The sequence below is a fragment of the Cavia porcellus genome, unplaced genomic scaffold (genome assembly GCF_034190915.1).
Source record: "Cavia porcellus strain 051 isolate PalLab524CR breed Dunkin Hartley unplaced genomic scaffold, mCavPor4.1 scaffold_5, whole genome shotgun sequence".
Taxonomy (NCBI): domain Eukaryota; kingdom Metazoa; phylum Chordata; class Mammalia; order Rodentia; family Caviidae; genus Cavia; species Cavia porcellus.
The window spans coordinates 59,732,844-59,753,791 of record NW_026947488.1 but is presented as its reverse complement, the minus strand read 5'-3'; the positions used below and the strand labels follow the sequence as shown (position 1 = coordinate 59,753,791).

Here is a 20,948-nt window from a genome sequence, read left to right as displayed (position 1 = left end):
TAAGCACCTGCCTTGTAAGCAGGCGGTCGTGAGTTCGATCCCCGGTACCGACAAAAAGTTAAAAAAAAAAGACTGAATGACAAAAATAATTTTTTTTAAATTTAGCTTGTTAAAATGGTTACCAAAAAAAAACTAAACAAAAAAAGCTACATACTTTCAACATTTACTAAGTCCCAATAAATAAGATAAAGATACTGCTCATAAAAGACAGCTGTCAACTGGTAGTCTATATTCCTCAATACTGAAGATGCTGGGGATCTTAATCCTTTCTAGAATACAATCACAGGCATGTTTATTACCTCTGGTTCCTGTCTTTAAATAAGTTTCATGCTCTATCATTCTGACAACCAAAACAAGCAAACAATCAAACAAATGCCTTTATACATTCCCAAATATCCTTGAGGGCTACTGCCCAGCTGAAAATTATTGATAGCTAGTTGGTTGATGAACCAGAGAGAACTAGGTGATGACAAGAGGACTCCACCACTAAAATAGCTCTGAGGCAGTCCTAGAGATGGCAGAAAACTGGTTTCAGGAAAACAGTACATTTAGAAATAGCATTTTCTTACATGAAGGCTGACAATAATCACCAATGAGATTATTAGTAAGAACATACCTCTATTTTTCCATTTAACTTCTGAATCTCAGATCGATCTTCCCTGTGATTTTTGGTACTTCCTCTGAATTCCCTTATTTGCTTTTTCTGCAGCTTTTCATAGCTTCTCTTCAGCCTACCTAACTGTGCAGACAGTGATTTATTTTTAAAACATAAGAATCAGTAAATGAATTGATATTGTGAAAGCAAGTCCAGTGTCAACCAGTATTATTTTCAAACGAGTAGTTCTTAAACTAAAATACAAAACTAACAGTTACATATGGAAAATGAACTCATTCAAAGAAAAATAAAATGAAAAATAACTTTAAAACTTTTAACATAATAATTTTGTACTTAAAAGACCCTATCATCCACCTCCACAGTAAAAGCAACAAATAAAGCAACAAATAAAAGCAACAAATAAAGCAACAAATAAAAAGCAACAAAAAAAAAGTCTTCTAAGTCCATGGTTCTAGGTCATGCTCCTATGGGGCACTTATATTCAGTAAGCAGGAAAGGAGTATTTTGGAAGTGAACTTAGTAAAAGCACTTTTTTCCAAATTTGAATGAAAATTTGCTAATGGATAGAATTATTTACTTTTTCTATTGAATCCCAAATGCTTTTAAACCTTTAGATCCTCCATTATTTAAAATTTAATATCGGCTTGATTCAAAAATTTAAATATTAAATTTTTGCATCAACATTTCACAATATTATATAAGAACAGATGTATTTATTTCAGCTCAACCAACAAACATATTTTAGAATCCTTGTTCTGGGTAACAGCAAACATACAATCAAGCAACATTCTATACCTAGATTTAAGGACAAAGACCTTTGCCTCTGTTCATATCATAGGTAGGTACAGTACCCTTACAAGGTGGAAACTTCTTCTGATAACAAAATTCTCAACAGGTAAAGAGATAATATATAACAGAATAAAAAAACTTTACTTCTTCCTGCAGTTTCCTTAACTCCTGCTTATACTCTATGGTCATCTGTTGCTTGACTTTTTCATGTTCTTCCATCTGCTGATGCAACATTCCAACCTAAAAGTAGAGAAATGACAGTATTTTTCATTAGTAGCACTGAAACAATATCTCTGAAACATGAAAGCAGGAAATAAGCTTTATACTTACAAATTCATGAATGTGTATATACACACACACACATACACACACACCCCACTTGTCAGGCAGTTAAATGTCTACTTATTTAATAATCCACAACACTGCAAAAAAAAAAAAAACTTGCAGAATTTCTAGGTTTAGATGAAAACTCCCATCTTCTGTCTGATTTATTCTTCCCAATACTTTCCATCAAAAATACTCATGAAAAATTAATAGATAAGATTTTAGAAACTTAAGAAGCCAAGAATATTTTATAAAAAATCTATGAGACTTCAAGAATAATTTCATGAAGTATTTCTCTTGATAACCAGTTTTCTTTTGAAATATTTCTTTTAACAATCAGCCATATTTCTAATAACCAGTTAAAATTTCATTTATTGATAAGTGATAAGGAAATGAGAGATAAGGAACCACAGGTAGCAATTTCAGTAACAATACAGAATAGTGATTTGTATAAACTCCTAAGAATAAAGAGTTAGGGTTGGGAATATAGCTCAGTGCATAAGTGCCTGCCAAGTAAGTGTGAGGTCCAATACCAATAAATAAATAAATAAATAAATAGTTAATGCAATCCCAATACAAAGTTCTAGTAGTTTTTTGGGGGTGGCTTTGTAAGTTAAAAAAGTTATAAAGTTCAAACTAAAATAAATAAAGCGCACATGCCTGCAGGCCTAACTAAATGGGAGGCTGAGGCAGAAATATCCCTGACACCAAGTTTGAGGTCAGGTTGGGCAATATAATGAAATGCTGTCTCAAAAAAAATAGAAAAGAAAAACAGTGCATGTGTGTGTATGTGTGTATGTGTGTGTTTATCTAATAATACAAAAATTCTTCTGAATAAAGATCCAAATGAATATTTACTGAATTTGTAAATGGGAAGAAACTTTGAGAGATTAAAATCAATAAAAAATTCATTTTAAAATGATGAATTTGACCATATAGAAATGTAAAACTTCCATATTTTCTCAGATGACAAGGGCAGTAAAAAAAAAATACTTCCATATTTAAAAAAAAAAAAATCCATCCCAGCACTGGGGACATTTAGGCAGAAGGATTGCTTGTGAGTTCAAGACTAGCCTGGGCCACATACTGAGTTTAAGACCAGTCTGAATTACAGAGCAAGGCCCTGTTTAAATAAAAAAAAAAGTCCAGTTAAAAAGTTTGAAGGTAAACAATGAGAAAAAAAATCTATAAAAAAAAGTACTTTAAACTTTTAGTATATAAAAATTCTTATAAATTACTTTTTACAAACTATTAAGTCCTCCGTATAAAAATAATTTAAAAACAAAAATGATTCCCACAATATAAATGCCAAAAAAACACGAAAATCTTAATGTAACTAATAGTCTGAGAAATTTAAAAATTCAATGATGTTTTATGTATATAGAGTTGCAAAGAGTTTATAAAATAAGACTTACAGTAAGGTTTTTGGAATCAAGGGACCCAAAGCCTCTTTAGAAAAACACAAAACACAACATCCTTTCTAGAATAATGTGATGGTCTATTGTAAAATCCTTAGAAAAACTAAAGCAGTGAGCTATTAAACTGTACTTCTACAGATACAATTAAAAAAATGAAGATGTTAAAAATTTGTAAGAATGTCATGCTTTTATAAAAACTGGAAGAAATCTAAATATTTAAAAGTAAAAGAACTATAAGATATATTATATGCAGGTGTGAATTCCTTATAGTAAATGTCATCATTATGTATGCCTAAAATGTACCAATAAAACTAGTTTTAAAAAATAAAAATAAGGGAATCGTTGAATGAATAGTTGATGAATGAATGAATGAATGTACATCTACACAATACAATACTCATTATAGATTAAATGTTAATCTACAAAATGCTTACTACTTGTTAATCATAAGGATATAGAAACTATATTAAAATCCCATTTTTGTAAAGGATTTTTTAATAAATAAAACTTACATGGCTTAAAGGAAACATACCAAACTGTTAATACATATTAACTTTGTTTTATGGAGTTATGGGTTATTATATTTTCTTCTTCATACCTTATAAAATTCTTTTCTGAATCTTCTCCAAAAGCTATTGCTTCTACAATATAAGATTTTTAAAAAGAAAAGAAAGAGACTGACCTTCAGTCCACCTACTTTGCTCTGATAAAGAGCTCGAGTATTTGTTTAATATAAACAGTTTTATTTGTATTTCCTAGCCTACAACCTACTAGAAGATAGAAAATTAGAAAGTAAAGGCATAAGAGGTAAGTTCAATGATCAGTAGAAATGAACAAGAACTTTTAGCAAAGGCAGAAGGAAAGAAAGGACATCAGATTACCTTAAAATAGATCTGTGTCTATCAACAAAAATTCCTAAGACAACATACACCAATAATTACCATCACTCTTAACAAAGATACTAAGAGAAAAATTACAATATATTCATTATCTTTACCATGCCTTCCCCGAAAAACACCCCCAAACTTCACACACACACACACACTCTTGAACTTTCTGTTGACTCTCTTACATGTTAAGACATGTCAACTCTACAAAATTTTAAAAATTTTCAATGATTTAATAAGACCTCTAGCAGCATGAAAATTGACTATGGACTCCTTTAGTCTAGCAAAAACAAATTATTTGATGAAGGCCTATAAAAGTCAAAGACAAAGACGAAAAAAGAAAATATCCCATCACCTCTTTCCCTGCATTATTTTGAATCCCTCTCTTTTGATCCTCTTTTGTCATTAAAAACTTCTACATACCATGAAAACCCATCTGGAAGAGAATGGTTACCTGGCATGATTTTATGATCCACTTGAAGATGCCTTTTTGAGTCTACACCAGCATCATATCGTTTTTGTTACTATGGCTTTGTAGAGTAACTTGAAAGCAGGTATAGTTTTAGCTTAGGATTGCTTTAGCTATTCTGTGTCTTTTCTATTTCCATATGAATTTTTAAGATTGCTTTCTTCTAGTTCTGTGAATAATGTAATTGGTATTTTGAAATGGACAGCACTCAATCTGTAGATCACCTTTAGTAATACAGCTATTTTGTAATATTCTGCCTATCTGCACATAGGAGGTCTTTCTATCTGCTGGTGTATTCTTCTATTTTGTTCTTAAATCTCCAGGCTCCATTTCTTCTCTGGAGGTTCACATGGCTCTAACTTAGCTGCTGTTACCCTGAGACCTGCTGGGTGAGAGATTCATGGGGAGAATGTTTGGAAACCTGGAAACCCAAAATGCACTATGCACTGTCTTTGAGAATCAGCCTCTTCTTTGAGAATACATTCCTACGAAGTGAGGTATCACAGGGAAGAGAATCAAGATGCCTTATCTACAAGTCAGCTCATTCTCTGAAACTGCTACCTTGCCAAACATGAGGTGCTGGAAGATTCCTAGGAAGGAAATCCCAAGAGCCAGACTTCCCAGGAACCAGGAGATGTACCACAGACAGATCACCATAGCCTGCTAGGTGGCAGCAAAGAGGGACAGAGTCCCATAGATGCACTGAAAGAAAAGTAGGTCTGGTATATAAAATATCTCAGAAGATGACCCAGCCCCCTTAGGGAGGGAGCTGGCACTTCAGCAGCATCCTGCCAGGAGAACAGGCTTCCAGTCACTCTTCCCTCCCCACTGGAATGAATACAGCAAGTGAGATATTCACAAGCCAGTTCATCAGAGAAACTGAAAGCTAGAGAGCAAACTATGAGAGGACATTGGAGGGTCTTGGGAATTTGAAAACAATCACACATTTCCAGTTAGGGACCCAAATCTGAGTGCTGAGACAACTGCAGGCAGAGGACTATTACGTAAACAGCATTTCAGAGCCTGGAGAAAGAGACCAAGAATAAGTTCTTGCTCATTCCTTCCCCATACTCCAGGAATGTTGTGTGCACAGCACATACTGCACACTGCCCAAACACAGTGGCTGGCCCCTGCAGGGAAGGTCCTACATCTCTTGCCAGGGACTGCTGAAAGTACAGAGCTCTAGAACTTAGATAAGTTTGTGGGTTACAGTGATTAAATAAAGACAGTGGGTGGAGAAAATGATAATGGTGCCCACGTCAGAGGGCATCTAGGAGATGCAATGGGCACAAGGCTTATGAAGAACAACACAAAAGTGGCTGTGGGACTTGCCCTGGAAGGAAAGGAGTGGGGAACAAGAGGCCTCTGGCAGAAGTCAACACAGAAACGGGTGCTGTGCCAATTCCACCATATGCTCCCCTCCCCAAATTAACTGACATGGCTAGATCAGGGGCCAGTAACAAAGGCCTATAATTAGCCAAGGCCAGAACACTGCCTGCAGCCAGGGGGCAGGCCCAGAGAGCCATCTGGATAGACAAGCTCCTGTGCACACAGGCAGGCAACAGTGCGGGGAGGGGAACTAGCATAGAGTCTGCAATCAAACCCGAAGGGGATATAAATGGGACTATGAGAATACTTTGATTTTGTGCTTTCACAATGGCATGAGGTCTTTGTTGTTGTTCTTTTTCATTTTTAATCTTCCTTTTGATCTGTTTTTTTTCTTTTCCTTTTTTGCCCTTTCTCTTCTTTTTTTTGATCCCCTTGTCTTACCTCCCTTCCTTCTAGCACATATACAGGAGGTATCTGTAGATGTGTGACACAGAGTAAGAGTTACCTAGTGGTCTAATTTAAACAGAATCTTTGGAAGACACATGAGAATAAGCCTCATCACAACCGTGCATACAAGATCCAAATATTAAATACCAACAAAATAGTTTCCTTTTCCTTTGTCTACCCTCTACAACCCAGTTTATTAGAAGCAGTACAGAACATTCTGTAAGAGGCATTAATAAAAGGGTTGAAACCGTTAAAGTGTTAATGTACATGTTTGATGTATGATTGGGTCTGTTAAAGTAATTATGACCAGTAGGGATTTTATCCTTGCAAAACAGTGATCCAAGCCTAGGAAGCCAAGTTAGTCATAGAGATACATAAATACCAAAATACAAACAAAGCCAACATTATATCACTGAAAGCAGACACAAACTAGACATTTCCATATGAGCAAAAAGTCTTTCCAATTATTATACTAGAAAAACAGTATGATATTTACAAATGTAAGTCTGACTTATTTCACTTATGAGGATGGTCTCAAGTTGCCTCCATTTACCTATAAAAGCCTCAAGATCATCCTTTTTATAGCTGAGTAATGTTCCATTGTATAAAAATACCACATCTTTTTTATCTATTCTGTGGTTGATGGGCATTTTGGTTGTTTCCAAGATTTAGCTATTACAGAATGCACTGCTATAAACATGGGTGCACATGTATCACTGTGACATGACCTTTTCAGTTTTTCTGGGAAAATACTCAGGAAGGGAATAGCTGTATTGAATGGAACTTCCAATCCTAGTTTTTCGAGGAATCTCCATACTGAAAGAGTAATAACATACAAAATGTATAATAGATATTATAATAATGAAAGGGAAAGGAGGTGCTCTAAAGGATATAACTGTTTGTATGTTTAAGTCTGCAAGATAGATAACCATACCACTAAGTTTTTGTTAGTTCATCAAGCAAAATAGTTTGTACTGTCACTGTGTGACTGTCTGTCCACTTATTATGCTTTGATTTTGCAACTTGAACAACTACTTCTATATTATTCCTACCCTTTTATCTGTTTTTTTTTTCTCTAAAAAAAAAAGTCCACCTCACCTGATACTCAACTCTTAGCATAAAAAAAATAACAAAAATTAAAAAAAAACAAGGAATGGGCAAACAAGGCAACAAAATTTCTTCAAAAACTCCCCAATGCTCCAAAGAAGATCCAAGTTGCAATGATATGAAGAAATTAAAAAACCAAGTAACTGAATTATTCAAAATGATAAAAATGAAAGAAATTCAACAAACTCAAAGATGATACAACTAAACAGATAATGGTAATAATAAAATGGTCAGACAGCTTAACACATTCCTGCCAGCTTAAACCGCTTGCAGTATATGCATGACAGTCCCATCGGGTATCTTGTACCACTTGGAATACAAATTGAAATTGAAAGGTGTACTACCAAATTCATTCCTGAAAGACAGCATTAACTTAACTCAAAAATCAGATAAAAACCAATTTAAAAAGAAAACTATCTACAAATCTCTTTAATGAACAAAGATGTGAAAATCCTCAATGAGATACTGGCAAAGAGAATGCAATGAATCATTAAATAGATCATATATCACAATCAAGCAAGTGTTAGGCCAGCAATGCAAGGCTAGTTCAATCTACACAAATCAATAAATGTAATACATCATACAAACAGAAGCAAGGACAAAAATCACATGATCATCCCAGTACAAAAAGAAAAGTCAGAAAATCTACATCTGTTTATGATTTTTAAAAACCCTGAATGAAATAGGTATACTTGAAGATTCCATCACAATTTGACAAAAGCCATTTATGACAAACCTACTGCTAATATTATATTAAGTGGAGAAAAACTAAAAGATTTTCCTCTAATAACAGGAACAAGACAATGATGTCCACTATCACCACTCTTGCTCCACAAACACAGCACTCGAAACTTTAGCCAGAACAAACAGGCAAGCGAAAGAAACATACAGAAAAAAAGACATGTACAGAAAAGAAATAAACTATAGTTATTCTCAGGAGACACTTCTTTAAAGAAAAAACTCTTCCAGATAACTCCTAGAACTAATGGATTCATCAATGTATCAGAATACAAAATCAACACATAGAGCAGGGCATGGTGGAATATGTCTATAATCCCAGCACTCAGGAGGCTGAGGCAAAAGGGTTGCAGCAAGTTTAAGGTTAGCCTGTGCTACATAGTGGTCCAAGGCCAGCCTGAACTACAGTATTAGTGAGACCTTGTCTCAAAATAAACACCCATAAAAATCAGTAATGTTCCCGTACACCAATAATTGAACCACTGAGAAAGGAATTAGGAACACAGTGTCATTCACAACACTCTCAAAACAAATTAAATACTTAGGAATTAACCTAACCAAGGAGATAAAAGACTTCTATAATGGAAATCATACTACTCTAAAAAAAGGAAACTGAAAAGAAAATGGAAAGCTATACGCTGTTCCTGGAAAGCAGACTAATGTCAGAACAGTCACACTGACAAAACTGATTCACACACTTAATGCAATCAAAATACCAACAGCATTTCTCACAGAACTAGTTAAAAAAATCCTAAACTTTATATGATACCAGAAGAGATTTTTAAATACCAAAAGCAATCCTAGGTAAAAAGAGAAAATCTTGTGGCATCAAAATTCCAGATTGCAAGTTACATTATAAAGCTACAGTGATAAAGACAGCATGATACTGGCACAAAAACAGACATGGGTCAATCGAACAGAATAGAGGATGCAGAAACAACCCCAGGCACACTAGCTTATCTGATCTTTAACCAAGAGGCAAAAAACATTTGCTGGACAAAAATAGTCTCTTTAATAAATGGTACCAGGAATACTGGTTACATATGCAGAAGACTGAATCGAGAACCATGTCTCCACCATGTATTTTAAAAAAGCTAAATGGATCAGGAACACTGAATCAGCTGCAGGATAAAATAGGTAAAACTCTTGAAGACATAGGGATAGGTAAGGACTTTTGAACAGATGAAAGAAGTAACACCAAAAATCAATAAATGGTATTACAGCAAGTTAATAACCTGCAGAACAATGGAAGCAACAGAGTGAACTGACAAATTACAAAATTCGTTCTGTTTTTCTTTTTTTTTTAATTGGTACCGGGGATCCAACTCACAACCATGCGCTTGCAAGGCAGGTGCTTATGCCACTGAGCTAAATCCCCAACCCCAAACTACAAAATTGAGTAAATTGCTGCCAGCTACATTTTGGACAAAGGACTAATATCTAAAACATATAAACTCAAAAAAGACCACCACACACGTAATAGAAAAACCAATCAAAAACTAGGTAACCTAAATGAATAAAAACAACTTACAGGTACAAATGGCCAATAAATACACCAAAAAATGTTCAGCTTCATTAGCCACGAAAGAAATGCAAATTAAAACAACACTGAGATTCCATCTGTCTCTAGAAAATATGGCTATCATCAAAAAATCAATGATGGGCTGGGGATTTAACTCAGCGGCTCAAGCACTTGCCTGGTAAGCTTGAGGTTGTGAGTTTGATCCCTGGTACCAAAAACAAAACAAAACAACACAAAGAAATCAATGTTATCAAAAGCTGGTGGGGAAATAGAGGGAAAATATTCTATATTGTTGGTAGGAATATAAACTATAACCACTTTGTGAATCAGTATGGAGAGTCCCCAAAAACAAAAAGTTGAAATTCTATTCAATCCAGCTATTCCCTTTCTAGAAACGAAACATTCCTGAAAATGTTAAACATACATACACAGTGATACATGCATACCTGTGTTTAAATCAGCACAACATATGACAGCCAAATCTTGAAACAGCCTACATGTTCATCAACAGAGGAATGGATAAAATGTGTTGCACTGCATATACACAATGGAGTACTACTCACTTATAAGGAAGGATAAATTTGAATCATTTGTAGGAAAATGCTTAAGACCATAACGTCAGGTGAAATAAATCAAACACATAAGTTTAAATAATGTACTGTTTCTCTTATATAAGAAACCCAAAGTAAAAATAAAGGGCCAAATAAATCATAGGTATTATAAAACAGAAAATACTCTACAAATGGAAAGTGGAACTACAGATAGAGGGAGGGGTTAGAAAAGAAAGAGAAGGCAAGAAATAGAAAGATTTAAGATATTAAGTGTTCCATGATGAATGAATTCATTATATAAAGCAAACACGTACCAATAAACATAAAAATAGTAACAAATAAAGAAATCGGTACCACAGGAAATATAATTGACATAGCCAAAGTGTTTCCTACTCCCCTTTTACCATCATTACTTTCTGCTCTTCTCCAGTTTTTTATTTTTATTTATTTATTTTTTTTTATCGGTACCAGGGATTGAACTCATGACTGCCTGCTTGCAAGGTAGGCGCTTATGCCACTGAGCTAAATCCCCAGCCCCTCTTCTTCAGTACTTTTTATATAATAAATCTGATTTTATTAATAAAAAGACAAATATCACAATTCTATAGGTCCAAGACACGTCACAAAGAGAAAATGACCTGTAATTGTTACCTAGATAAAAAAATGCAACATTAGCAATATCCCAGAAAACCTCACCTCCTCTATGCAACAATATCCCCTCTATGCTTCCCAGTAGTAACGAAACTACTATTTTTCTACTTCAACTGTTACTCTTTTAGAATTATTGTAGAAATTTGGACACATTTCTCTTCTGTCTTGTAGTAGAACCTATGGTTTATAGGACATGCTTCTGTAGACACTTCCAAATCATCTTCCAATCTTGGTATACAAATTTAGCACTAATAGTATTGGACATTTCAATTTCTTTGTGATTGTTTGTCTTTTTTAATTTTTAAGAATGTGTTTTTACTCTTCTAGTGAGTATATAATACAATCTACTGGTTTTAATTTTAACTTCTATTATTAATAAAAAAATTTATATACATAAAAAATTTCTTCAAAGTTCTGAAATTTTCACTGCAGAGGTCTTTTACTTTCTTGATTAGACTGATACCTAGGTATGTATTTTATTTTATTTGAAGCTTCTCTGAATGGAATTGTTCTCCTGAACTTTTTCTCACTGTTTCTTTACAGGTGTAGAGTAAAGCAGTTAATTTTTTAATGTTCATTTTGTATCTGCTACACTGCTGAATTTATCTACTCTTCTGGTAGAATCTTTAGGGCATTCTAAGTATAGCATCATATAATCTGAAAACAAGAATAATTTGATTTCTTCCATCTCTATTTGTGTCCTTTTTATTTTTTCTCTTAAATTCCTCTAGCTAAATTTCAAGAACTAAATAAAAAATAAATAAAAATTTAAAAATAAATTTTAAGAACTATACTGAATAAGAGTGGTAAGAGTGTACCCTTGCCTTGTTCCTTTTATCTTTCATCAACATTTTCTATCATTTTTATTCTATACATTTTCTTCTGTTGTCTCTTCAAGCATTAACAACCCCTTAATCTTCAAAGTTTTAATTTTGTTCCTTTTCTTTTTTTTTTTTTTTTGGTACCAAGAATCAAACTCAGGATCTTGCACTTGCCAGGCAGGCACTGTACCACTGAGCTACATTCCTGGCCCCTAAAGCCTTAATTTCAGTTGTCCTAATTTTTTTTCAGTTCTAAAATTTCAAGCTTCGTATAGTTTTCAATTATTATTAAATGCCTGATCATAGAAAACACTGCTATTGTAAATTCTGAGCATGATAATCTCAATACCTAGATCAGTCATGGTTTATTTCTATTTTCTATTGCTTATATTAGTTCTCTCTTTTTTTGTTTTTGTTTTTGTCTGCTTGTATGAGTGGGGCTATTTTCTGAGTGTGTACCATGTAGTATATTTGCATTAATTATTTTTAAAAATAATTTAAGATCTGTAATGATTTTTTTCCTTTGGAGAAAATCTGAATTTGCTTCTTCCAGGTTCCTAGAAGTCCTAATATTTGAAGAATGCCAAGCAGAGCAGTACTCCAACATCACCTTAATCTGATTTCAGAGATTTAAATATTTCAAACTGAATGGTAATTTATTTCAAAATGGCCTGACTATGTGTCTGGTTTGCTCTTATTCTATGGCTGCAGCCTTTCATTTTCCCTACTCCCAAGGAAAGAGAGGCCCAGAACCAATTTGTAGCACCAAATGCTTGATTCCCTTTGCCCTCTAAATTACTAGGAATCTCATTTAGCCTTTTATCCTTTCAGTTACCTTCTCTGGTTTCAGGTAATAACAGCCTCCAACACCAGCTCACCTCTCTGGGGCCTTCCAGATTGTGGCCTGGTAATCTTCAGAATTCTGTTAGCACTTTAATTCAATTTCATTTTTAAAAATCTAACTTACCTATTTGTTCTCAGTAAGTAGATTGGCATAAACTACTTATAATGCCATTAGGAAATAAGTTGTAAACATTCACACTTAACTAAATATAAAATTTTATAATCAACCTACGTTTTACATAGACCTGAAAAGAAAATAAAAATTTCCCGACAGGTACGATCTCAAAAGTATAGTCTACCAAAATGGAAAAGTAAACTTATGAAGAAGACAGAGAATATAAAGAATCAAAAGAGAAAAGTATAGAAACCCCTAAATAGAGGTGAAGGAAGTTTCCAACATGACAGCTCTCTTTGCAGCTTCAAGGGTAACTTAGCTGTATTTGAAAATGGCTCAATGCAGGAAAGAACTCACACAGAAAAAAAACAAAGAAAATGGACTGATTACCTAATAAGTTTGAACATACTAAGAGAAGACCTGCACTTGTGTCAGAGAATTTAGAGAAACAATGGCACTATATGCATATTTAACAAAAACAAATGAAAATGAGAATATTACTAAGTCCCAGAAAAATTTTTTAAAAAATAGAAAGTTTAACTATAGTTGTATCTCACTCAGCTATGAATAACTATGTTAATGATGCAAATACTAAATACATCTAAGAAAAAAGTTAAAATACAAACTCCTAGCAAGATGAAAGGATGGGCAATTATATCTCGGAGAGCAAATCCCTCATCTTTCATAATAGTAGATCATTAGTCAAAGTGCTAAAACTAAAAATCAAGAAACAATAGCATAAAATGTTATTTGAAAATGGGGAAAATATCAAAACAATCAAAGGCATTGAAACTGCTGCTTCAGAATAGCAAGGATTCTAAGTTCTGAGGAGTGGGGCAGAAAATCATGTGTTGTTTTGTGTGTGTATGTATGTGTGTTTTCTCATGAGCCATGCAGAAATATTTTTTGTAGTAAGCACAAATATTAAATGTGAAGAAAACATTTAATTTTATTTATGTACAGTGTGTGGTTCATAATGGGAACTGACCAATATTTAAATTTCTTAAAGAACAAAAAAAGCAAAAAAAGAGGTCAAATACTAAGATTAACAGAGTGATTAATTAGAGAAATGACAGTCAGATTGCACAGACAACAGAAACAATAGTTGAAATAAATGATTGTTTAATGTGTAGTGTTTGGGGACTACACCTCAACAGATATGAGACAAGGGCTCTCCCTCTAAGCTATATCCCAAACCTAATCTATCATTGCAAAATAATCTATAGTTTTTAAAGTGATTTCTTATATGATTTCTTATCGGCATGTGTACTCAAACAGAGAGATTATATCCAAATATTATACATTATGAACAGGATAAAAGAAGTTAGGTTATTTGTCCAAAGCCATTTAGCAAAAAAAAAAAAAAAAAAAAAAAGACAGCCAAAATTCTTTACCTGTTCTATTAGGTCAACCTGTCCTTACAAGGAACTGAAGATAATAGCAGCAGCAATGTCCATTAAAAACAACCAACTCAAAAGCTGTAATCAGAAAATGTATAAAGCATTTATCTTTCAAAATGAATTGTGTGATTGTGTGAAACTGAGCCACAGAACTGGAATGTTACCCTACCAGTGATGGTACGAGATAGCCACGGGAGATAAAAGAGGTGGAAAGGGTGAGGGACAGACATTGATGCCCTAAGATCTCCTGCAAAGTCTGAATTAAGACAAGTAGGAGCCTGCATTCTTTTTTTTTTTTGTTGTTGTTGTTGTTGTTGTTGCCAGGGATCGAACTCATGACCTCATGCTTCCCAGGCAGGGGCTTAAGCCACTGGGCTAAATCCTCAGCCCAAGGAACCTGCATTCTGCAGTGGGAGGTCAAGTTCAATGGGTGTGTAATTCACTGAGCATGATGGCTTTGAGTCCAAAGGTCTGCTTGATTCCCTGCTCCACTATCTACTGGTCATCTGACTATTTCCAATGTCTCACCAAGAGCTGAGGTCCAGCTGCCATGGTCTTGGGTTTACAGATGGAGGAACCTCTTCAGCAGAGGTGTCACATCACAAACCCACAAGTTATCAAGTAAAGAAAAGGGAACTGTGACTTGTTGGATCCCAAGACTCCAGGTACAGGAAAGAAATGCTCAGGTGGAAATACATAGAAAAACAATTTTGACCTGTTACTTTCTCATTCATTGATTTATTGTGGTATTTAGAGGGTCTTTCTCCCCTATTTCCTTCTTCCTTTTTGAGGGGGGATCAATTTGTTTTCTTTTTTGGGGGTGTGGTTAGTTTGGATTTTTTGCTGGCTTTTTCTATTACTTTTATGTAATATTATTATTTTTTTAATTTTATTTAAGGAGAAAAAGAAAAAAACAGAAAAAGGGTACGAGTTATATAGAATTTCAGGAAAAATAAACAGTAAGAAATCACTAGTTAATAGATTACATATTGTCATCTTAGAAATAGTTGTTCAAGTTACAAAGTTAAAGTATATAAAGTGGACATTCAAACAGTGAGACTGCAAACAGTTCTGTTCAATGATCCAACAAAATTCAGTAATACAGTTATCTTATACACTTAAATATATATGCAGTTATATCCTTTAGAGCACTTTCTTTTCCTCTTTTGTACAATGACAATTACACATTTTGGGTTTTATTACTCCCACAGTTCTTATTACTTTTTTTGAAGAGAATAAAACCAAATGTGACATAACAAAACAGAGTCAGTCAAATCAAAAGGATGGACATAATACATACTGCAAAAACAAAATACAAGGTGATCAACAATGGTTACCATAATGCCTCTTGCTATCTTAAAAAGAATTGACTATATCATCAGTTATAATAAAATTGAACAAAACAGTAAAGAACAAAACCAAAACATTGGAGACATTACAGGACTTCAAAAGAAGGTAACAGTCAACCAGAATGGGCGTCATAATGAATCTTATTGTCTGCACAGTTGTTGCCTATACTCTCGAACTTGGTAGTATCAAGCAAAACAGAATAGAGGAAAATCAGTCAAAGCAAGAGGCGAGAGCAATACAAGGTTTCAAATCAAGTTAATAGGAAATCAAAGTGGGTTACTATAATAAGTCCTGCTATTTTTAAATTTTTCCCTTAATTAAAAAGATAAAAATAAAAAAGTAAATAATAAAAAAGGAGATTGAGATAAAAGAGGACATAACAACAAAACAGCACAGGTCAAAACATAACCATTTAAGCAAAATAGTATTTCACCACCAGATATCCCGACATAAAAGTAGTTACCATAGTGTCTCTTTCCTTGAAATCTTTGAATATAACTTCGTATACTGTAGCATCAAACATATCAAGACAATACCATTCAAGAGAATGACAGTATTACAGGGTATTTAAAACCAACTAACAGAAAATGAACAATGCTTTCTGTATAATCTCCTTGTCTATAAAAGTTTTTGTTTATATTATCACATATAATAAAATCCAATAAGATACAACATGTTAAGACCTATGGAGACAGAAGAACAAAAGCCTGATGGGACTTCAAAACAAGATGATACTAAATCAGCACTAGCTATTATGATGTCTTGTTTTCTCCAAAACAGCTGTTCTTACCATCCAACCTTCTCTGCCTCATTTCTGTTGAGCTCTTTTCCTGTCACTAGTTGTCAGTTTGTCTTCTTCATTTTGCTTTCTGCTCCATTCATTGTGGCCTCTCTGCCACTGTTTCTGGAATCTTGGTATTTTTCTTTTTTTAGAATGTTCTGCAGTATTCTCTGTAGAGTTGAATCGGTGGTTGCAAATTCCCCTAGTTCGTCTTTATCCTATAAGCACTTTGTTTTTCCATCAATTTCTACGGACAGTTGTGCAGGATATATCAATCTTGGCTGGAGGTTATTATCTTTCAAAGCTGAGTTATTTACCCCACACTCTTTGTGATTTGATGGTTTGTGCCGAGAAGTCTGCTGTAATTCTGACGGGTGTTCCCTTGTAAGTGATCTGTTTCTTGTCTCTGACAGCTCTTAATATTCTGTTCTTATATTGGATTCCTGGAATTTTGATTATTATATGCCTGGGTGCTGTTCTGTTTGGGTTTTAGGTGCCTGGGGTCCTGTATGCCTCATACATCTGAGTATCTTTACCTTTTGCTAAATTAGGGAAATTCTCTTGGATTACTTCTGTGACTAGCCTTTGTAGTTCATTTGTTTGTGTCCCTACTTCTTCTTTTATGTTCTTAATTCTTAAGTTATAGATCCTCTTATCATCTTCAAGCCTTTGTATTATTGCTGCTTGTTTTCTTGTTATTTTTAAGAAGTTTTTCATTTCATGCTCCCACATTACAAATCTGTCCTCCAGTTCAGATAATCTATCCTTAGTTTCTTTCAAGCTGTTATGCCAGCTTTCAATAGACTTTTTAGTTTCCTGGTAATTTCTTTGAACCTGCTCCACATACTTGACCAAAGTAAAATGATCTTGAAATACACAGTAATGTTCTTATACATTTTCATAATGAATTTTCCTTATAGAAAAAAACCATTAGAATTAAAATAAAAATAAAGAAAGTAATATGGCACACAAATGCTTTCATAAATACTCAAGAAACATGTATAATATAAAGAATAAGGTTAAAATATGGAAGAAAAAAAAAGAGATTTGACTGCTTTACCTCTTTGTGTTTCATATCCAACTGATTCCTAAGGGTCTTAAGTTCCCGATCACGGATGTCCAGGCAAGTTTCCAGAGCATGTGTCTGCCCTTCCCATTCAGACTTTTTATGAGCCACCATTATGTCAATCTGTTTCATGAGCTCTTGTAGTTCTGCTTCACAGGATGTCAAAAATCCGCTAAAATACAAATATACCATTAAAAATATAGAACATATGCACATAGATTTTTCCATCTTTCACATATAAAAATATTGCAGATTAAGCCTACCAGAAGAAGAACAATGTCAATATACTGTTAGAAGCAAAAATCAGGGTTTGCTTTTAATGCGTTCACCACAGAGCTATAATTTGTATGTCCTGCTGCCAAGCAGCTTGAAGCACTGCTGGTAGATGTATGACTGTCCCATCAGGCAGTTTTTATTAACTTTATTAATAAAAAGACCAATGAAAGTGATTAAATCCATTTGTACCACCAATGGTTCAAGCCACCTGATGGAACAATCATGCAAGTACCACCACAGGTTCAAGCCAGCGGAAACGTGTCAATGCTCGTATTAAAGTTATTTATTCCATAGCCCATTTTATCTTCCTATGATGAGCAACCTAAAGCCTAATCAAACACAAGAATAACATTTTAGATCTGGCTTACACAGTGAGACTTTCACAACTAGCTCTTTTGTGAGGTTTTAGTGAAGCCTTCAGGAAGCACCCAGGGAAGCCTATGTCATGTTCTCACCTGACCAAAAGAGAAAGCCTTTAGAGCAAGCAGGAAAGTGATAGTACAGTTTCAAAAGCTGTTTCCAGAAATGTATCTTTAAGTCATATTTAATTCAACTATTTCTTTCCAGTTACTGGAAACTTACAGTAACTTCCTTATTACTGTAAACTTCTTGATGTCTTTCCAAGTTTAAGAAGATACCAGATGTTGCAGAGGAAAAACAGAGGTGGGCACAGATGTATTAGACTTGAAGACATTTACAGGAATGGTCACAGAGGGTTCTAATCACTAACAAGTGCTTTTTTACAAGAGCATACATTCTTAAGAGTCACAGAACCTCTTGTATTTTTGTTTTTGAAGAGAAAACTTAATCGAGAGTTTAGCTTCACAATGCTAAGATGAGACAAATATCTGAAAGAGACATTCTGTCCACAAACATGGCACAGGTCAGCCTAGCTTTCATGAAATACTTTTGCTTCTGTACTCAAGCGCAGTATCATCAAAAGCATAACTCAGATACACTTAAACTCCAGTGAGAAGCACAAGGTCAAAAGCAAACTTACCCACCATGCCCCTGATTTTGTATTCCTTCCAACAACGCCTCCATCGCCAAGTTCCCTTTGTTGTAGCCACTGGGAAAGTAGAGAGAGGTAAGAAGGGAAGGAGGGAGGGAGGCAGAGAGACAGAGAGAGAAAGAGATAAGAAAAATCACTGTGTAAGTTCTAACCTTCCAAGTTCAACTTAAGAATGTGAATGAAAACATATGAATCACAATGAGAAAATGCAGCAGACTGCAGAAGCAAAGAATATCACAAGAAACTTAGAACCAAATATATTTTACACTAAATGAAGATTATTCTAATTGCTGTTGATAACTCATCGCCTATGCCTAATTCTTAATTTATAGATGGTGGTAATGTCTTTCTACCAAAGAAACACTGACCCCCTCCCCCAAAATAAATCTACAAATAAGAGGAAGAAATTGGGGACACACACATCAGAGGAAAATGTAGCTTTTCTTCTTTTAAAAACTGAGTTGTGAATTTTTTAAAAAGGCAGAATACACTGAAGTTAAACTCCTTGGTCCACAATTGACAACCTCACCCCAGGAAAGAGGCCCACAGCCCTTCCTACAATGTCCTTCCTCCCCTGAAAGCCAGCCTCTTCTGAACTTGATAGCTCCTTCTCTTTCCATAAGAGTTACAAATTACATCACAAATTACAAAAGTTAACATTACAAACTGCAGAAGTTGAAGTTTTTTGCACATACTTGTTCCTTACTAAAATTTCTATTCCTCAAAGGCAAAAACAAAAATGTTTTTATTCGTCTCTGCAGCTCCAGAGCCTTAGTGCTGCATTTCAGCATGGCCTATGTCAGGTGCTCTTGGCTGAGCTCATTTTAATTCCCCTCCTTTTATTCACTTACACTGGTCATGACTGGAGGACCACAAAAAAGGTCAAGCAGAAGAGGTGCAGAGGCAGAAAAGGATGAAAAAGGATGGCGAGAGTAAGAAAGGAAAGGAGATTAATTCAGAGTGCCAATGTGGAGCGTGACAACAGCTTTTTCTGCTCTCACCATAAATCTTTAAAATATCCAAGGCCAAGCCACATTTCCCTCCTAAGAAACTGTTCTCTCTTCTTTAGCCTTCAAATTACAACCTTTAGGCAGTGACCAAAGACTGGTGTGGAGGTTCTACCCTTCTGTTCTTACGCCACATGTGAAAATTATATCGGTTCAAGAGCATATTCTTTTTATTCAATAAATAATTCCATGATTTACTAGCGCTGCATAAATAATGAAAGACATTGCCTTTTTCAAAGAATTAATAGTTCACTATGGAACAGGAAAAATTAACCCAAAATGCTTCCCCAGTGTGATAAATACACACAGAATATTAGAGAGACACACAGAAAGATAAGAATGCCAGAAAATAAAACCACTGAAGCCAGGCAGAGTGGTGTATATCTGTAATCCCCGGACTCAGGAGGCTGAGGCAGGAGGATCACGGGGAGTTCGAGGCCAGCATGGGCCACAGTGATGTATGTCAAAGCCAGCCTGAACTACACAGAAAAGCCCAGTCTCAAAAAGACAAGAAAAGAAAACCACTGTACTTTGTTTGCATCATTTCCAAAAATATTGGCAAGAGCTATTAAACTATGCACAAGTATAATAGGGAAGATTTTTATTCTGGTTGTTTACATATTTCACCATATCACACAAAATATAAACTCAAAGAAAAGGATTCCTATGTTTCATTCCACTTTCTGCTTCCTTACAAACTATAGTAACAGTCAAATTACAGTCTATCCAGAGTTCAGACCCATCCTATCAGCTGGTCCAGCAGGGCCTCAGGGCACTTGTCTCCCCAGCCAGACTGTCCTCTCTGCCTGCCATCTCCTTGGAGGAGTCCTTAGTAATCATGACAAGAGGTAAAAACCAGCCAATTGCTGGACATTGGCACATGTCTCTGTTCTTCTCAACTCTGGTCTTCCTTCCAGGTATTATGCCTCAATAAACTGTCACCAAAATATCTTTTTTTTTTTTCAAAATATCTTGCTTAAATTGTAACTAGAATAACTTTCTATTCATTCATTTCTTTTAGTTTAACTAAAAGCCCAACTCCAATTCTGGAGAGGTTTTATTCAATCTAAATGCTGTAATATATATCCAGGTTGCCAACTAATCAAAATGACGCTAAGACTTGTTTTTATAAATACAGTACATGTTATTGTTCATGTATAAAAACTTAAGAAGAGAGACCAGGGATTTAGCTCAGTGGCATAAGTGCCTGCCTGGCAAGCGTGAAGTCTTAAAATTCAATCCCTGGCACCAAAAAAAAAAAAAAAATAAGAAACAAGTTTTTCATTTGTCAAAATAATATACTAATCTGGTTCTCCTACATTATCAAAAACTTAGAGATAATTATAATTAAAGCTAGAGGGATTTATGACAAAATGCCAGACTTTATCAATAAAGGGACCTAAATGTCAATGGGTTACAACTGCTATCT

The 20,948-nt window shown here is 34.6% G+C and overlaps 1 protein-coding gene across 15 annotated transcripts in view; it reads right to left on the bottom strand.

The window, feature by feature from the left end:
- Positions 1 to 20,948, bottom strand: part of Cep63 (centrosomal protein 63) — a 60,240-nt gene that overhangs the window by 31,718 nt on the left and 7,574 nt on the right. For 10 of the 15 annotated variants that reach the window (XM_013159915.3, XM_013159914.2, XM_063249029.1 and 7 more), the window contains exons 2-5: positions 18,501 to 18,569; positions 17,219 to 17,396; positions 1,550 to 1,645; positions 617 to 739 (exon numbers count right to left, since the gene is read on the bottom strand). In XM_013159915.3, the coding sequence (XP_013015369.2) occupies positions 617 to 739; positions 1,550 to 1,645; positions 17,219 to 17,396; positions 18,501 to 18,544 (441 nt within the window). In that variant the 5' untranslated portion in view covers positions 18,545 to 18,569. The remainder of the gene's footprint in view (positions 1 to 616; positions 740 to 1,549; positions 1,646 to 17,218; positions 17,397 to 18,500; positions 18,570 to 20,948) is intronic. The other 5 variants (XM_063249031.1, XM_023560068.2, XM_023560067.2 and 2 more) reach the window with 2 other exon arrangements.